The sequence below is a fragment of the Molossus molossus genome, unplaced genomic scaffold (assembly GCF_014108415.1).
Source record: "Molossus molossus isolate mMolMol1 unplaced genomic scaffold, mMolMol1.p scaffold_m16_p_21, whole genome shotgun sequence".
Lineage (NCBI taxonomy): Eukaryota > Metazoa > Chordata > Mammalia > Chiroptera > Molossidae > Molossus > Molossus molossus.
In genome coordinates this window covers 42,956,787-42,973,293 of record NW_023425357.1, presented here as the reverse complement: position 1 = coordinate 42,973,293, position 16,507 = coordinate 42,956,787, and the positions used below count along the sequence as shown (strand labels likewise).

General features: G+C 42.1%; 1 protein-coding gene across 3 annotated transcripts in view; it reads left to right on the top strand.

Moving 5' to 3' along the window:
• NUP93 (nucleoporin 93) overlaps positions 1–16,507 on the top strand; it is a 104,519-nt gene that overhangs the window by 67,811 nt on the left and 20,201 nt on the right. For all 3 annotated transcript variants that reach the window (XM_036275481.1, XM_036275480.1, XM_036275482.1), the window contains 3 exons: positions 4,581–4,709; positions 14,100–14,174; positions 16,168–16,257. In XM_036275481.1, the coding sequence (XP_036131374.1) occupies positions 4,590–4,709; positions 14,100–14,174; positions 16,168–16,257 (285 nt within the window). In that variant the 5' untranslated portion in view covers positions 4,581–4,589. The remainder of the gene's footprint in view (positions 1–4,580; positions 4,710–14,099; positions 14,175–16,167; positions 16,258–16,507) is intronic.

The window sequence follows — 16,507 nt, the reverse complement described above, 5'->3', positions numbered from 1 at the left end:
CCTCCCACCTCGCCTCCAACCCCTATCTGTACTCTTCTCATAGCTTTTAGTTGAGTAGCTGTGTTGACTCTTCATGAGCTCCTCTAGTTGACATCCTCCTCTGCACCTAATCTATCATGTGGGTCTAAAGGGAATAGACTGGAATAGGGCAGATGGGTGGGTGATCATTCCTGATTAGCCCACAAATTGGATGTTCCATTATCTCTAATGTAATTAAGATAAACTGGGGGTGGCATGGTCAAGGGAAGAGAATTTTAATGTTGGGCCATTCATTTGTATTTGAAGCTCCTTTTCACACTAATGATGAATGGAACCACAGTGCTGTTTATTCAGGTTGTGGGGTTGTTTCTAAATGAGTAGATGGCATAATTCTCAGATCTGTCTGAGGATTTGAGCCCAGAAAGCTGCCAGTTTCTTGGCGCACAGATAGACAGCCTGATTAACAAAATGGTTAATCCTCACTTCCTGTCACTCTGACCCTTACATAGTGCTGGAAGTCTGCCCCCACCGTCCTCAATCATCAATGTATCTGGATGGTATATTGTTTGTTTTATTCAATTTCCTGTGGTACTCTGCCACTCTTGTCCTTGAGAAAAACTTGGGACACTGTAGTGTCCTGGGTCAGTGCCCCAGCGCAGTGCCTCACTGGCTGTTGCAAGCTTAGAAAGCCTTGCCCATGGGCTCCTTATTTCTATATACCCTAGTCTTCATGCCACATAGCCCTTCATTTTCCCTTGCTGGGAGAGGCTCAAGGCTGAGGAGGTGGTTGGTCTGATCACTAAATAGGGAGAGTATTAGAAGAAATTGTTGTTCACTTGTATACTGTTTCTGGATACCTTCTAGGGAACTTCCCTGCCCCACCTTTCTGTTCTAACATACCTCTCTCTATTAAAAATGCATAGCTTGTTATTAATTTTTTAAAAACAATTACATAGCTTTCACATATAAGTTCACTAATATAACAAAAGAAACTTATTTTTCTCTAGGTACTTTTTCATTCCAGGCTAACTGACTGGAGTGGTCCATTCTGCCTGCCTCTCAGAAGAAAACTAGGTGGAAAATTGTTTTTAAAGTTTGTGATTGTAATTTTTCCTGTGTCTTTAGAATACATATTAAAAAAGGGATCCATTGATAGATGGACCAAAATCAGACTTGCAAGATGTGCCAGCCTTCTTCCTAATCATTTTTGTGTGTGTTTCATGTCTCTCTTTTTCACATTTTAGTAAGTATTGGTCCATAGTGAAACATCCCATTTGTAGGATGGGTATGTGATTTTTCTAAGAGTTTTCCAAAGCTCACTTGTATGGTTATTATCAGTATAAATTATCTGCATTGCCAAAAATAAAGCAGGCATTACTAATACTCATTCCCTTGGTGCTGCCTAATTAGATGCCAATCTGATTGTAATCAGATTGTAAATGAAAGGGCTTTTGAAAAGTGGGATTAAGCTGATGGAAACCTGGTCTGCCAGTTAAAGAATAATAGGCCAAGAATGGTCATGATTCAGTATATCTTTGTAAGTTTCTTTAATTTCTTCCTCAGGGGTTTTGTTTCTTTTCCCTCCTCCTCTCCTTTCCTCCCTCCCCCACTACTTTCCTCCCTTCCCCCTCCCTTCCTTTCTCCCTCCCTTCTTTCCTTTCTTTTCTCTTCCTTCTGTGTGCCTTTGTTTTGGTAGCAACTGTAGTCACCAGTAGACAGGAGTGAAGTTTGTCAGATATTTCAGTAGTGACTTTGAGTTAGACAGGTAGTAAACCTAACCATACAAGGCTCTGTTTTTCTTTTACTGATTTGCTTCTTCTATGAAAATATCACCTACTTAAAAAAATAAAGACAACCCAGCTGGTGTGGTTCAGTGGTTGAATGTCGACCCATGCACCAAAAGGTCACTGGTTTGATCCCAGTCAAGACACATGCCTAGGTTGTGGGCCTGATCCCCAGTGGGGGGCATGCAGGAGGCAGCCAGTCGATGTTCTCTCTCACTGGTGTTTCTATCTATCTGTCTCTCTCTAAAAAAAAAAAATTAATAAAGAAAAAAATTGGAAAATAAAGATACTGGGAGAACATTTGTTTTTCTGTTTTCTTAGATGCTTATTAAATCTTAAGATACCATTGATTTTATAATCCATCATTATTTTATGTACTGCAAAGAATAAACTGACATGCTGTCAGTTGTAATATGTAGCCTAATTTCAGAGGTTTTAAAAATAAACAGGGTGAGGCAAAAGTAGGTTTACAATTATGAGTACATGAAACACAGAGTTTATTGTATTGTATTATTTTTCACCCTGTATTTGTCTTTTTTTTTTTTTTGTTACAGATATTTTACCTTTTTACCCCATTGGCACCCCCACCCCACCCCCCCTCCACCCTTTCCCCGGCTTAGTTGTCCATGTCCATTGGTCATGCATACATGCATATAAGTTCTGTGGTTTATCTCTTCCCACCCCCCCACCTCCCATCCCCTCTTCTGAGGGATGTCAGTCTGTGCCCCACTTCCATGTGTCTGGGTCTACTGTATTCCTCAGACTGTTATGTTCATTATATTCCGTATATAAGTGAGATCATGTGGTATTTGTCTTTTTCTGCTTGGCTTCTTTCACTTAGGATAATACTTTCCAGGACCCTCCATGTCGTCTCAAAGGATAAGAGATCTTTCTTTCTTACCGCTGCATAGTACTCCATTGTGTATATGTACCACAACTTTTTTATCCATTCGTCTACTGGTGGACACTTGGGCTGTTTCCAGATCTTAGCTATTGTAAAAGTGCTGCTATGAACATGGGGGTACATATATTCTTCCTGATTGGTGTTTCAGGCTTCTTAGGGTATACTCCCAGCAGTGGGATCACTGGGTCAAATGGAAGTTCAATTTTTAATTTTTTGAGGTAGCACCACCCTGTATTTGTCTTAATAGGCACATGAAAAGATGTTCAACATCACTAATCATTAGGGAAATAAAAATTAAAACCACGCAATATCACCTAACACCCATTTAGGATGGCAGCTATTTAAAAAACACAAAACAACAAAATAGTAAGTATTGGAGAGGAGGTAGAGAAATTGGAACCTTTGTTCACTTTTTTTTTTCCCTCACCCGAGGACATTTTTTTATTTTTATTTTCAGATAGAGCAGGAGGGATAGAGGGAGGAAGAGAGAGAAAGAAACATCCACATGAGAGAGAGACACATCAACTGGTTGCCACTGCACGACCCCAAACGATTGCTGGGGACAAACTGCAATTGAGGTATGTGCCCTTAGCAGGAACCAAACCCAGGACTCTCTGGTCCACAGGCCGACGCTCTAACCACTGAGCAAAACTGGCCAGGGCCCTTTGTTCACTATTGATGGAATTGTAAAATGGTACAGTCTTGGTGGAAACAGTCCCTCAAAAATTAAGCAGAACTACCATGTGATCCAGCAATTCCACTCTGAATATATACCCCAAAGAACTGAAAGTAGGAACTTGAGATATTTGCATACCCATGTTTATAGCAGCATTATTCATAATAACCAGAAGGTAGAAGTAACTCAGGTGTCTATGGGTAGATAAGTGGATAAATACAATATGGTATATACATACAATGGAATATTATTATTCAGCCTGAAAAAGGAAGGAAATCTGTATATGCTACAACATGGATGATATTATGCTAAGTGAAATAAGCCAGTCACAAATGTTATATGATTCCACTTCTGTGAGGTAGCTAGAGTAGTCAGTCATAGAGAGAGAAAATAGAATGGTGGTTGCCAGGGGCTAGGGAGAAGAAGTAATGGCAAGTTATGGTTTAGTGGGTACAGAATTTCATTTTCGCAAGATGAAAAGAGTTATGGTGATGGTTGGTGGTGATGGTTGCACAACAGTGTACATGTACTTAATACCACTGACTGTACACTAAAAAATGGTTAAGATAGTATATTTTGTTAGGTGTATTTTACCACAATTAAATGTTAGATTTGCCCAGCCAGTGTGGTTTAGTGCTTGAGCGTTGACCCACACACCAAGAGGTCGCTGGTTTGGTTCCCAATCAGGGCACACGCCCACATTGTGGGCCCAATCCCCAGTGGGGGGCATGCTGGAGGCAGCTAATTGATGTTCTCTCTCATCAATGTTTCTCTCTCCCTCTCCCTTCCTCTCTAAAAAAAAATTTTTTTTTCTTTGCATTTATTTTCAGACAGAGCAGGAGGAAGAGAGAGAGAGAGACACATCAACCGGTTGGTATCCACACGACCCCAGCCAGGGCCAGGGACAAACTGCAACCGAGTTACATGCCCCCAGTGGGAACCAAACTCAGGACTCCATGGGCCATGGGCCGACGCTCTAACTGCTGAGCCAAACCGGCCAGGGCAAAAAAAATTTTTTTAAGAAAATAATATCCTCGGGTTAACAAAAATAAAAAAGTTAGACTTGATGAACTATGGTATGTTGTGAACAGTTGTCAGTGAATTCTTTAAGGATAATTTTTAAGTTGATTGCTTTTTCTCTACTTATAGAAAGATGGTAGATTTGGGGGGCTTAAAGGAAACCGTTTTCTTTGTGTGTTTTTCATTTGGGTCATCTCTTTCTGCTCTTCTCTGACAGACCTTTGGCATGGCTGAGGAGTACCATCGAGAGTCAATGCTGGTGGAGTGGGAGCAAGTGAAACAGCGAATTCTCCATACACTGCTGGCATCAGGAGAAGATGCCCTTGACTTTACTCAAGAAAATGAGGTAGGTTGAGTCCAAAAAATAAACCACTGTTAATAAAAATGTGAGGTCAAAGAATGCTTACCTTTTTGACTGCTGGCTCTCTTGGCACAGTTGATCACTCTCTTCCCCTTGGCTTCTAGGATGCCCACACTGCCTGAATTTTCTCCCAACATGTTGCTGCTTCTGCTCAGCCTCCTTTGCTGAATTTTCCTCATACTCCTTGACTTCCAGATGTTTGAGTGTCCTAGGGCTCCATCCTTAACCTATTGTTATTTTTCCCTCAGTCACTGCCCTGTTGCTCTTATCTGAGCTTGTGGCTTTAAATATTATCTATCTGCTGAAGACTCAAATACACATTGCAGCACCAAGCTCCAGATTCATTTATCTAATGGCTTCTTGGCTCTACTTGGACGCCTCAGAGCCATCTCAAACTACATATGTACAGAATTGGGTCAAGATAGCAACTGCCCCCTATGCCCTTGTCCTGGAGCCAGCCTTCTCTTCTAGAGTTAATCATCTTTATAAATGGCAGTTCCAGTTTTTCACTTGCTCAGATTAAAAAATACAGATTCATTTTTCTCCTCTCTTTCTACTTTGTCTCTCACACGCACATGTTGGTAAATGCAGTTAGCCCTACTTTCAAAATATACCCAGAATCCAACCATGTCTTACTACCTCCACTGTTAGCACTCATCCAAACCACCATTAGCTCTTGCTCCGATTATTGAACTCCCCTAAGTGGTGGTTTCAGTTATCTCTTGCCATGTAACTAATCTCTTCAAAATATAGTGGCTGAAAACAAGCATTAATTAAGCTTAGCTGGATAATTCTGGCTCAGGGTCTCTTGGGGCTGCCGTCAAGGTGTTGACTGGGGCTACACTCCTCTCAAGGCTTATTTCAGGACAGAGCCACTCCCAAGCTCACTCATGTGATTCTTGGCAAGCCTCAGGTTCTCTTTGGCTCTTGGATTAGGGATATCAGTTTCCTGTCATATGGGTCTCTTAATTGTACTAGTCACAACATAACTCGCTTCCCCAGAGCAAGAGTGAGGGATCCAAGGGAGAGCTAAAGTGACCCCAACACAAAAACCAGTGTTTATATAACAATCTTGAAAGTAATATTCTGTCTATCCCCTTTGTTCAAAGTAAGTCACTAAATCCAGCTACATTCAAGGGAAGAGGATTATACAAGGGCTTGACTCCCAGGAGGAGGGGATTATTGGGGACCATCTTAGAGGTAGTCGACCACACTGGTCTTCCTGCTTTTGCCCTTGTACAATCTCTTAACACAGCAGCCAGAGTAACACTATTAAAACACAGATTAGATTGAGTCTCTTCTCTGCTCAGGACCCTCACATCTCACTTGGAGTGAAAACCAGAGTCTTCACCATGGCCTGTAAGTCCCCACGGGACCCGGTCTTCTTGCTTCTCCAAGCTCCCCTTCTACTTCTCTCCCCTTCTACTTCTCTCCCCTTCTACTTCTCTTCCCGTTGCTCTCGCTGCTCCAACCACATGAGCTCCTTACAGGTGCCTGAACAAACCTGGCAGGCTTGCTCCTGCCTCGGGTGCTTTCTGTTCCTTCTGCCTAGAATGCTCTTCCCCCAAATACCTGCATGACGGTTTCCCTCAAATAGTTATTCCTTCAAATATTTACCCAGTGCCATTTCATTGAGGCCATCCAAGGTCTTGCTATCTGAAATCCAAGTCAGCCACTCCCCATTCATCACTTCTTATACCCCTTTTTTCCAGCACTTCTTCCCACATACCACTGTACATGTTTTATGTCTTTATATTGCTTATTGCCTGTTTCTCTCATTAAAGTGTATTTTGATGGTAGTACTAAGTTGAGGGTTTTCTCCTCTTGAAAATCTAATTTTTAAAATGGCAATGTATTTACATGATTCAAGAATTGAAGTACCCTGTCCCCAAAAATCTGTTCTCTCCCCCTTCTCCCTCTCCCGTAGGCATTCACTGTTATTACTTTCTTGTGCATATTTCTAAGATTTCTTTATATAAATACAAGTATGTAAGACTATAAATCTTATTCCCTCCCTTTATACAAAAGTTAGGTTACTCTATGCTCTGTTCTGTATTTTGCTTTTTTCACTTAATATATTCTGAGGGGAATTTTGAGGCTGCACCTTGGGATCAGCAGGAAGAGTGTCTTGCTTGATTAGTAATGTCTGCCCTGTGCTGGGAAACTGTCTTGCCACACATTCGCTGCTCTGCTGTTGAGGAGAGCACAGCCCTGAGTTCGAATTCTACCTCCACCGCTGACTAGTTCTGAGACCTTGTCCAAGTTATTTAATCCTGCAGACCTTCAGTGTCTCACTGGTGAAATATGTTTATTGGGAAGATTCATAATAATATAAAGCACCTGACCCATAATGGCCATTCCTTACTGTTATTTAAAACAGTTTCAAATATTTTAGAGTTGTAGATTAAAAATTATAATGTTATAAAATGTGTATTGTTAGACATTTTAAATACTTTTACCAGTGCTTCCCAATGAGTCTTTTGCTTTAAGTAGCTTTATGGTTAGCTAGCATTCTTTTCCCACGAGAGAGAGAACAACTGAGCTCAGAGAGACACTGATGACATCCAGGACTTTTGGCTTCTGGATCATTGTTCTGTTGAAGTCTGGGTCAAGGGTGGGTAGCTTGGCAGTTTGTCATGCCTGGAGGACAACTTGACACATCTCATATCTATAAATTTACTCCTGATTTAAAAGCCAGTTTTTCTAGTAAGTTAGCCCCCAAATAAATAGGTGCTAAAGTCATTTGATTAGGAAATTACTCTTTAAGCCTCCTGTTCCACATTTCTTAGACTCAAAGACTCAGATCAGAGTCTTTGGGAAAGAAGAACTAATGTATAATGTTTGGTCAGCCTAATGTTTTTTTCTCAATTTCTTGTGAGTCTGGGCAGGTAAATAGAACAGCTCGTGGTTTTATAAACTTCACTTTTTAAGATGGTGTTAATAGGTTGTGGTCTGTATTGGGATTTGGAAGTAATTATAAGCTGCTAATGAGATATTCTTTCTTGATTGTTCTCTTAAAAATAGACTAGTCTATTTAGCAGACTCTTCTTCCTTGACCTCGAATCCCCTTGGAAGGGAGTTACCAACACTGTTACTATTCTCTGTATGACACCTAGCAGAGTGGATAGCTTGGCTGTGAAAGCCAGTGACTGATACAGTGGTTCTCTCCAGGTTATCCAGGGAGTTCCCAGTTTATCGACCCCTGTGGATTTTGTTGTTTGTTGCTATTGTTTTGAACTTTTATTCCTGAAGTACAATGGGCACTGAAAAGCCCACGTCATAAGTATACAACGCAATGAATGATCACAGATGGAACACACCCAGAGGCAGAAACATTACCAGCAAACAGCCCTCCTTGTACACCTTTCTAGTCACTGCCCCTCACCACCTCCAACAAGGGAACACTCTTGTGACTTCTAATATCATAGATTAATTTTGCCTGTTTTTAATCCTTACCCGAGGATATTTTTCCATTGATTTTTAGAGTAGTGGGGGTGGATATCGATGTGTCTCACATTGATTGGTTGCCTCCCTCATGATCCCAGCTGGGCCAGGGATCAAACCTGCAACCCAGGTATATACCCTTGACTGGAACAGAACCAGTGCTCTTGGGTCCGAGGGCCGACACTTAAACTGCTGAGCCAAACTGGCCAGGGCAATTTTGCCTGTTTTTGAACTTTATGTAAATGGAGTCATCCAACATGTATTCTTGTTTCTGCTTAACACTCTTACATCGTTGCATGTAGTTGTAGGCCCGTTCATTCTCCTGACTGCACGGTGTGACTGCAATCTGTGCATCCATTCTGGTGTTGATGGACACTTGGACAGTTCCCAGTTTTGGGCTTTTATAAATAGCGCTATTGTGAACATTCTTGTACGTTTCTTTTCATGAACGTATGTTTGCCTCTCCGTTGGGGACATCTGAGAGGGGATTGCTGGGTCAGAGGGCATGCATATGTTCAGCTTTAGCAGCTACTGCCAAGTACTTGTCCAAAGTACCCTCCCACAGGCAGGATGTGAGAATTCCATTTGTTCCAAGTTGTTGCCACACTTGGTATTTTTTATCTTTAAATTTAACCATTCTGGTGGATGTGTGGAACAATGTGATTTTACAGGCTTTTCCCTTATAATTTTCTTCAAAGTGATATTACCTCCACTTGGGCAGGCACTTTCTCTACCCTCTTTATAGGAAACAGCGTAGTGTGCAGGCCAGAGACAGATTTTGAAATTCAGCAGGCCGAGACTCCCAGGCTGGGCTCACGCTGTAAAGGCCTGTCTTGAAGAGCTGTCGGAAGGGACGTAGGATGTGTGTCAAGCGCCTCGCCCAGTGCTGGCACAGAGCACACACTCAGCACAGCCTCGCGGCACTGATGGTGGCCGTTACTCTTCGGTGAGCTCCACACTGTTAAGTTTATTTTAGTCATCTGAATAGAATCTGTCCCTTTTTTAAGTGTGTTTTCTTTTTAATTTGTCAGGAATAAGGTTGGGAGTCCAAAGAGTCATTAGTTAGAAAGGAGGCTTCTAATCATTTTGAGCTGACCTTATATTTGAAGGAAAATATCCAAATTTGGATAATGTAATATAAAGAGAAGCTTGAGGCCTTTTTTTAAAATTTTAAAACATTTTTTTATTGATTTTTTTTTTTTTCTTTTTTTTAGAGGAAGGGAAAGGGAGAGAGAGACAGAAACATCGATGAGCGAGAACATGGATTGGCTGCATCCTGCATGCCCCGCACTGGGGATAGAGCCCACAACCTGGGCATGTGCCCTGACCGGGAATCAAACTGGCGATCTCTTGGTGCGTGGGTCGACACTTAACCAGTGAGTCACACCGGCAGGGTGAGGAGATATAGATAGAGAGATATATATATATATATATATATATATATTTTTTTTTTTAATCCTCACCCAAGGACATTTTTTCGATATTTTGTTCAGATAGAGTGGGAGAGAGAGAAACATCGAAGTGAAAGGGACACATCGACTGGTTGCCACCCACACACCCCAACCAGGGCCGGGGACAAGCTGCAGCTGAGGTACGCGCCCTTAGTGGGAACCCAACCCGGGTCTCTCCAGACCGCAGGCCAATGCTCCAACCGCTGAGCCAAACTGGCCAGGGCTGAGGCTATATTTTTAAAAGCAAAAATGAACTAGGATATGGTGGTTCGTGAAACACACCCCCCCCCCCCAAGCCTTCTTATACTAGAAGAGCAGTGACACATTGCTCATCTCTGTTCCCAGCAAGTTTTAATAGAGGAATGCTGTTTCAGTGGCATAAATTCAATTTGGGAAATTAATTTCCTTAGGATATCATTGAAGAAAGAAGTATAATTTTTAAAGGAAGGCAGGGATTGGAAGATTATTAATAATTTTCAGGTTGTGGGCAGAATAAAAATGATATGCTTTGAAACAAGAAAGACACTCCTGGCAAAGAACCCTTGTGCCCTACCTAGTCCTGCCTCCGGTTAGTGTGGTGCTGTTGGCGTGACAGCATGTGGGGTACAAGCAGTGTTTGGGAATCGATATTTCTTAGCCAATTTTAAAAACAGCATTGAGGGCAACTCACTTAGGTCCCCGCCCCGCTGCAGGGAGTCTGTCTGTTTTTCAAATAAATTTTGCTTTCACTTGGGGGTAGGGGTGGAGGGGAGCAACAACCAGCATTGAAAGGTAAATTTATCTCACCTTAGTGGAGTCTAGTGGCTGTTGGTATTGGACATAGTCAGTGGATAGTTCTTTAATGTATTGTCTGGAAAATGACTTAGCCTAGCAAGTAACAGGCTCAGTAGAGTAGCTAAATTGTAGCTTAAAAGTTATAGATAATGATGGTCACATTCCACACTGTGATGTGTGGACAGCATACATGGGCATAGTTTCTAATTTTTATAGCGGACTTAATGCCACTCTGGTTCAGTCTGGGCCCCATGCAGAGAAACCCAGAGGTCCGAGGAGTTTGGAATGTTATTCTCACAAAGTATACTGGTTTCCCAGCCCTCAAGCAGCCCCTGGCTTTGAAATTCCAGCAAACATTTGCTAGTTCCTCTGCTCAGGAATGTGCATGTACACATCCTGTTGATGGATAATTGACTTTATATGTGGTTATGTAGAAGCTTGGCCAAGGGCAAATGAAGGAAAGGTACTTTTGAAAACAAGAACATTAAGCAAAATTAATTTAAATGGAAATCTAGAGCCTGAAAACCAACTACTTTCTAAATGGATAATTTTAAAAATTGGGTTTTTAGTACTGGAAATTACTTCTCAAGGCTGTGTATGTATATTTAGCTGAAACATCTGTGTCCTTGCAGAAATGTTTTAGTGCTGTTCCCCTTTTCATCTCCCTATTCATTCCCCCCAATTAGGTTACATGAATTAAAAATAGGCCTAGTGCTCTATTCTTTAAAAAGACTTTGGGACCATCAGCTTTCAATGGTTAGTTCTGTTCCAGAAAGGTGGTAGTCTTATCGAACAGTCCTCAACTCAATGTTACTAGGAACTTTCTGAATTCATCTGAATATCGAAAATGAACTGATGGGGTGTCTATTCATATAGGAATGTATGTTTATTGTACAAAAATGAGATGAGACTTTCCAGCCAACACAAAAGAAAATATTTTAAGTTATGTCTCTGTACTTTCCATATCTGTCTATTGTTGTTCAATGTAGGATTTATTTCTGTGTTTGTTATGGTTGTTTATTTTTTGTTTAAAAAGTCATAACAGCTGGCTTTTATTGGCCAAGTGTTGGGCACTATGCTGAATTCTTTCTACTTATTCCCCACAATAGTGTTGTAAAAATGCATACTATTTTTCTCCCCATTTAATCTTCATCTCAGACCTATGAAATGCATCTCATCACTGCCCCTATTTTACAGCTTAAGAAACTGAAACTCAAAAGAAGCAATATAGCCCTGGCTGGTTTGGCTCAGTGGTTTGTGCATTGGCCCACAGACCAATGAGTCGCAGGTTTGATTTCAGTCAAGGGCACGTACCTCAATTGCGATTCATCCCCGGCCCTGGTCGGGTCATGTGGGAGGCAACCAATCGATGTGGCTCTATCACATCGATGTTTCTCTCTGTCTCTTTCTCTTTCTCTCTGTCCCTCCCATTCTATCTGGTGATAAATGGAAAAATCTCCTTGAGTGAGGAATGGAAAAAAAAAAAAAGGCAATATAGCCCCGCTGGTGTGGCTCAGTGGTTGAGCATTGACCCATGCACCAAAAGGTTGCTGGTTTGATCCCTGGTCAGGGCACATGCCCAGGTTGTGGGGGGCGCGCAGGAGGCAGATGATCCATCGATGTTCTCTCTTATCAATCTCTCCCTCTCCCTTCCTCTCTCCCTAAAATCAGTGAAATATATATTAAAAAACAAACAAACAAAGAAACACCTTAGCCAGTTTGACTCAATAGTTAGAGCATTGGCCCGCAGACCAAAGAATCACGGATTGGATAATGGTCAAGGGCACGCGTGCCTCAGTTGTGGTTCAGTCCCTGGCCCTGGTCGGGTCGTGCGAGAGACAACCAGTTGATGTGTGCCTCTCACATTAATGTTCCTCTCTTCCTCTCTCTCTCCCTCTCCCTCTCTCCACTCTATCTGAATATAAATAGAAAATTATCCTCAGGTGAGGATTAAAAAAAAAGAAGCAGCAGCAGCAATATACTTAATCAAGGTCACACAGCTAGTGAGTGGTGGAGCCAGGATTTCTAACTACTACTCTCTGTTCTTTGATGGCTGTCCTTGGAAAGTTGTCCCAAGCTGCCCTGAGAGCCAGTATGCTGTCGACTTTGGATCCAAACCATGGCTCCAATGCTTCGTATCAGAGTGACCTTGGGCAAGTTGCTTTCTGTGTGCTTTGGTGTCTTCCTCTGGTAAAATCGATACGGTGGAAGTACCTGTCTCATAGGGTTGTGGAGTTAATATATGGACATTAAGACATTGCTTGGCATACAGTAAGTGTTCAGTGAATGTAGGTATTATTATTATTATTATTGTAACCTGGCGGTTTTCAGTAATTCTTTGTTTCAGGTAGGAGTGACCATTGGGTATGTGTTTAACTCCATACGCCAGACTGAAAGGCAGCAGGAGGTAGAGATGACAGGTAGGGATTTGGAACAGTCATTGGGTCAGCCATCCAGCAGCATCTACCAAGGTTAGGAAAGTGTTTAAAGCTCTTTTAATACCAGTGCCTGCAGAAGGTGAGAGCTGAGGAGGACCTCTTAAGATAGTCTGGGACTGCCCTTCATTCTGCTGATGGGAACCAGAGGCTCCAAGAGAATGTGCCAGTTCCCAAAGCCAGGGAGAAAGTGGCTCTCCTCGAACCCAGGTGTCCTGACTGCGGTTCAGCCCCTCTTTCCTCTCTACCCTACTAGTGCAAGCTCACGCTTGTCTTCCTTTTACTAGCTTTGCTGGTACTAGGAAGTTTGTTGCTATTTTCCACTGGTTTCCTGGGAAGCCTAATTTATACTGCTTTGTTTTAGATTTTAGAGACTAGAGCATTGATTTTTTTTTTTGAAAACGAGAGTAGTGTATAAAAAATTTGGTTTCTGCTATAGTACAGTACAAACTAATATATTGGAAATTTAAGAATATACCTATAGGATACACCTAATTTTGATCCATATTTGTTTATAGTAGGGAATAAGCTTAGCTAAAGATTAACTTTAGTTTTTCTTTTAAAAAAAAGTACTACTAAACTTTTCCATGTATTTGGGACTAACTCTCTCCAATAGATGGTAAGGTCTTTGAATACAGACTCTGTGGCCTGGCTTGTTGTCATCCCTGTGGGGACAGATGTGCATACAGCTATGTGTGTGGCAGGCAGGCATTTAGATGTTTACTGAATGATTGAAGAACTGCCCAACCTAGACTGGCTTCATATCTTCAGATGCAGAAAACGAATCAGAGCTATTGTCTTAGTGTGAACTCTAGACTGGAAATGTCTGAATCCCAGTCCTGTGACTCTGTAAACTCCATTCCCTCTGCCATGGGATATGATTGCTGGAAACAGGGGGCCACACATAACAGTGATGGCCTCACTTCTGTGAAGCTATGGAGAGGGACGGCAAGGTGGAGAGGGGCCTTGGGATTGAAACCAAATGTTGGAGAAATGTGCATTTCTGGAATCGGTCATTGAGATCTCCTTATAGCTTATCCCGCCTCCCATTATTTTTTAGTTACTTGAGTCCCATGCCTGCCCCCTTCTCATGTTCATGGTAAGAAAGTTGCTTTCCAATGAAACCCCTGGAGTCATCATTTGGAAAAAGTCTGACTAGGAAGCAAACTCCTCAAAGCTTTGTTAAAGACAAGCATGTGTTTACATGATTTTTTTTGTTTATATGACTGAATACTGTTCATCACCAGTTCTGAATGTGTATTTATCTACAGCCAAGTTATATCAGTGATGTGGGACCCCCTGGTCGAAGCTCTCTGGATAGCATCGAGATGGCCTATGCCCGACAGGTGAGCACGCTTTGAGGAAGATCGCATCCAGGAAAGTCCTATGTGAGCCTCCTAGGGAGTGAAAGAGAACAATGACTTCATATGAAAGTCAAACCCTGAAAGCAAGTTGGGTTTTCATTCTGAGGACTAGTTAATATTTTACCATCTAAGTCACTGGAGAATTCCATCAAATTGGCTAATAGACTGACTTTGATTTGATTTAGGGAAATTGAACTCAGTCTCTACACTGACCGAGGCATCTCATTTTGCATTTGGCAATAGCCCATATACAGTAAAGCCTTGAGTAACTGCACTGCCTAGCAAATGAAGTTCTGTATTAACTGAATTACCTGGTAGGCTGATGGTATTCTCAGAAATCCTGAACCTTGTTGTTGAGAAATTTTCTAAATGCTTTTCTGCTTGGTAAGCATCATGTACTCAACACTACCTAATATTGTTGCCCTGGGTAAGCTCACCCTGTGTGGGGACTGTGGTTCTGCTTGTGTGTCATGACCATGGAATTGTATGGGTATGGACTGAGGTACTTTGCTGTGAGCACAGGGACTCATTGGACTGAAAAGGCCCTGAGAACAGTACGTACCTTGAACTGACTTTTTGAGTAAAGCAATGCTTGGCCACCTGTGTGTTTTATTCTAATTTGCCACTTCCCTGTACAAAGTATCAAGAAGGAAAAATGATCTTGCTTCGTGAATTGAGGGTGGCAGGCTTCCATCCCTCTTACACCTCTTGTTGAAAAGAACTCTAAACACTTTTAAAGTCTAACCAGGCAGCCAAAGCCAGCAACATCAGCTTCCTGCACACGAGTCTCCCTCCTTCGAAATCTCTCGGGCTTGCTTTACTACTGGACCTTCATTTCTTTTCCTCCACTCCAATTTTGAGGTCTCTCCCACACTACATCTATATTCTTTAAATTTCACCTTTCTTGTATAGCTGACTTCTTTCATTGCCACAGCCACCACCAGAGTTCAGGCCTAATAAATAAGGAGAGAAACTAGATGTCTTTTGTATGTGTGAAGACTAAGTCTTCATAAACTTAACATTTTCTAGTACTAAGGACGCCACAATGTCAGGCAGCTGTTTATTTGGCTGCCCCCTCCAGTGGAGAGTGAATCTTTATATCCCATGTTGAACATAGTACCTTGCGAAGAGAAGGCCCGGAAATGCTCATTGAATGAGTAAAGACCACCTTAGAGTTTAAAAACCTATTTTTATTTAATCTTTATAAAAGATTAATGTTACATGGTAACATTCCCTATTTATAGTAGAGGGAAGTAAGATTTGGTGGGTTCCAGGTTTGTCTGACATCACCACTACCTCGTTCAGTCCCTGGTAGAGCAAGGACTCCAGATGTAAAGACTAGAACTTAGTTTTTATTATTATTTTAGTTTTTTAAAATACAGTTCAAAGTAATAGTAGTTTTTCCATACCTTAAACATGACATAGTTCTTTTCTCTTAGGAACATTCACAAAGAGAAATGGGCACGCCAAACATGCAGCAACTGCTCTTCTACCAGCAATTGAGGGCTGGGACCACGTCCTCCTCACTCAGACCACAAGCCCTGGACCTGGCCCATTCCATCCATTTGCTGAAAGATTACCAGACTTTGCCTCGGGTTCTTAGGAAACAGCCACAGGAGTTCTTTTATTGTTCATCTCCCCCTTGCTCACTGGGCCTGAGGGTCTGCTGGGCAGAGAGGTGCAGAACGGCCTGTGGTACTCCCCCAAGACCACCCTGCTGCCATTCGTTAGGTGTCAGGAAGGCCGGGGTAGTAGTAAGCATTGGTGTGTTGATGCTGCTACACAAAGCTTAACCACAGACTTAGAAAGCGGGCCAGAGGTCTTGTCCACCAGGCAGTACAGATAGGAAGAAGGAAAGGTTGGCTGAAGCTCTTCTGACCACGAGGCAGGAGCTGGCCTCGGCACTACTTCAAGAGGTTTTAAAAAGGAGATGAAAGTAGAATCGTGCCATTGACTTTGCTTTTCGTTATTTCAGATTTATATCTATAATGAGAAGATTGTGAATGGGCACCTGCAGCCTAACCTCGTGGACCTCTGTGCTTCTGTCGCAGAGCTGGATGATAAGGTAGGGCCCAGAGCCAACCCCAGTAGAAACCTTGTGTCTGGTGTTCGGATGGGATTAGCAGCTTGCTGACTTGGCAGAAATGAGCTGAAGAGACACTCTGTCCCATGGAATAAAATGTTAACTGTTCTTCAGAGTTTAATTGTAAAAATTTTGGGGTGGTGTTTTGATGATGATGCTATGCATGTATTTTTAATGCATCTTCAGAAGGTTTAGCCAGGATCAATTATAGGCCACGAGAGGTGAACTTCAG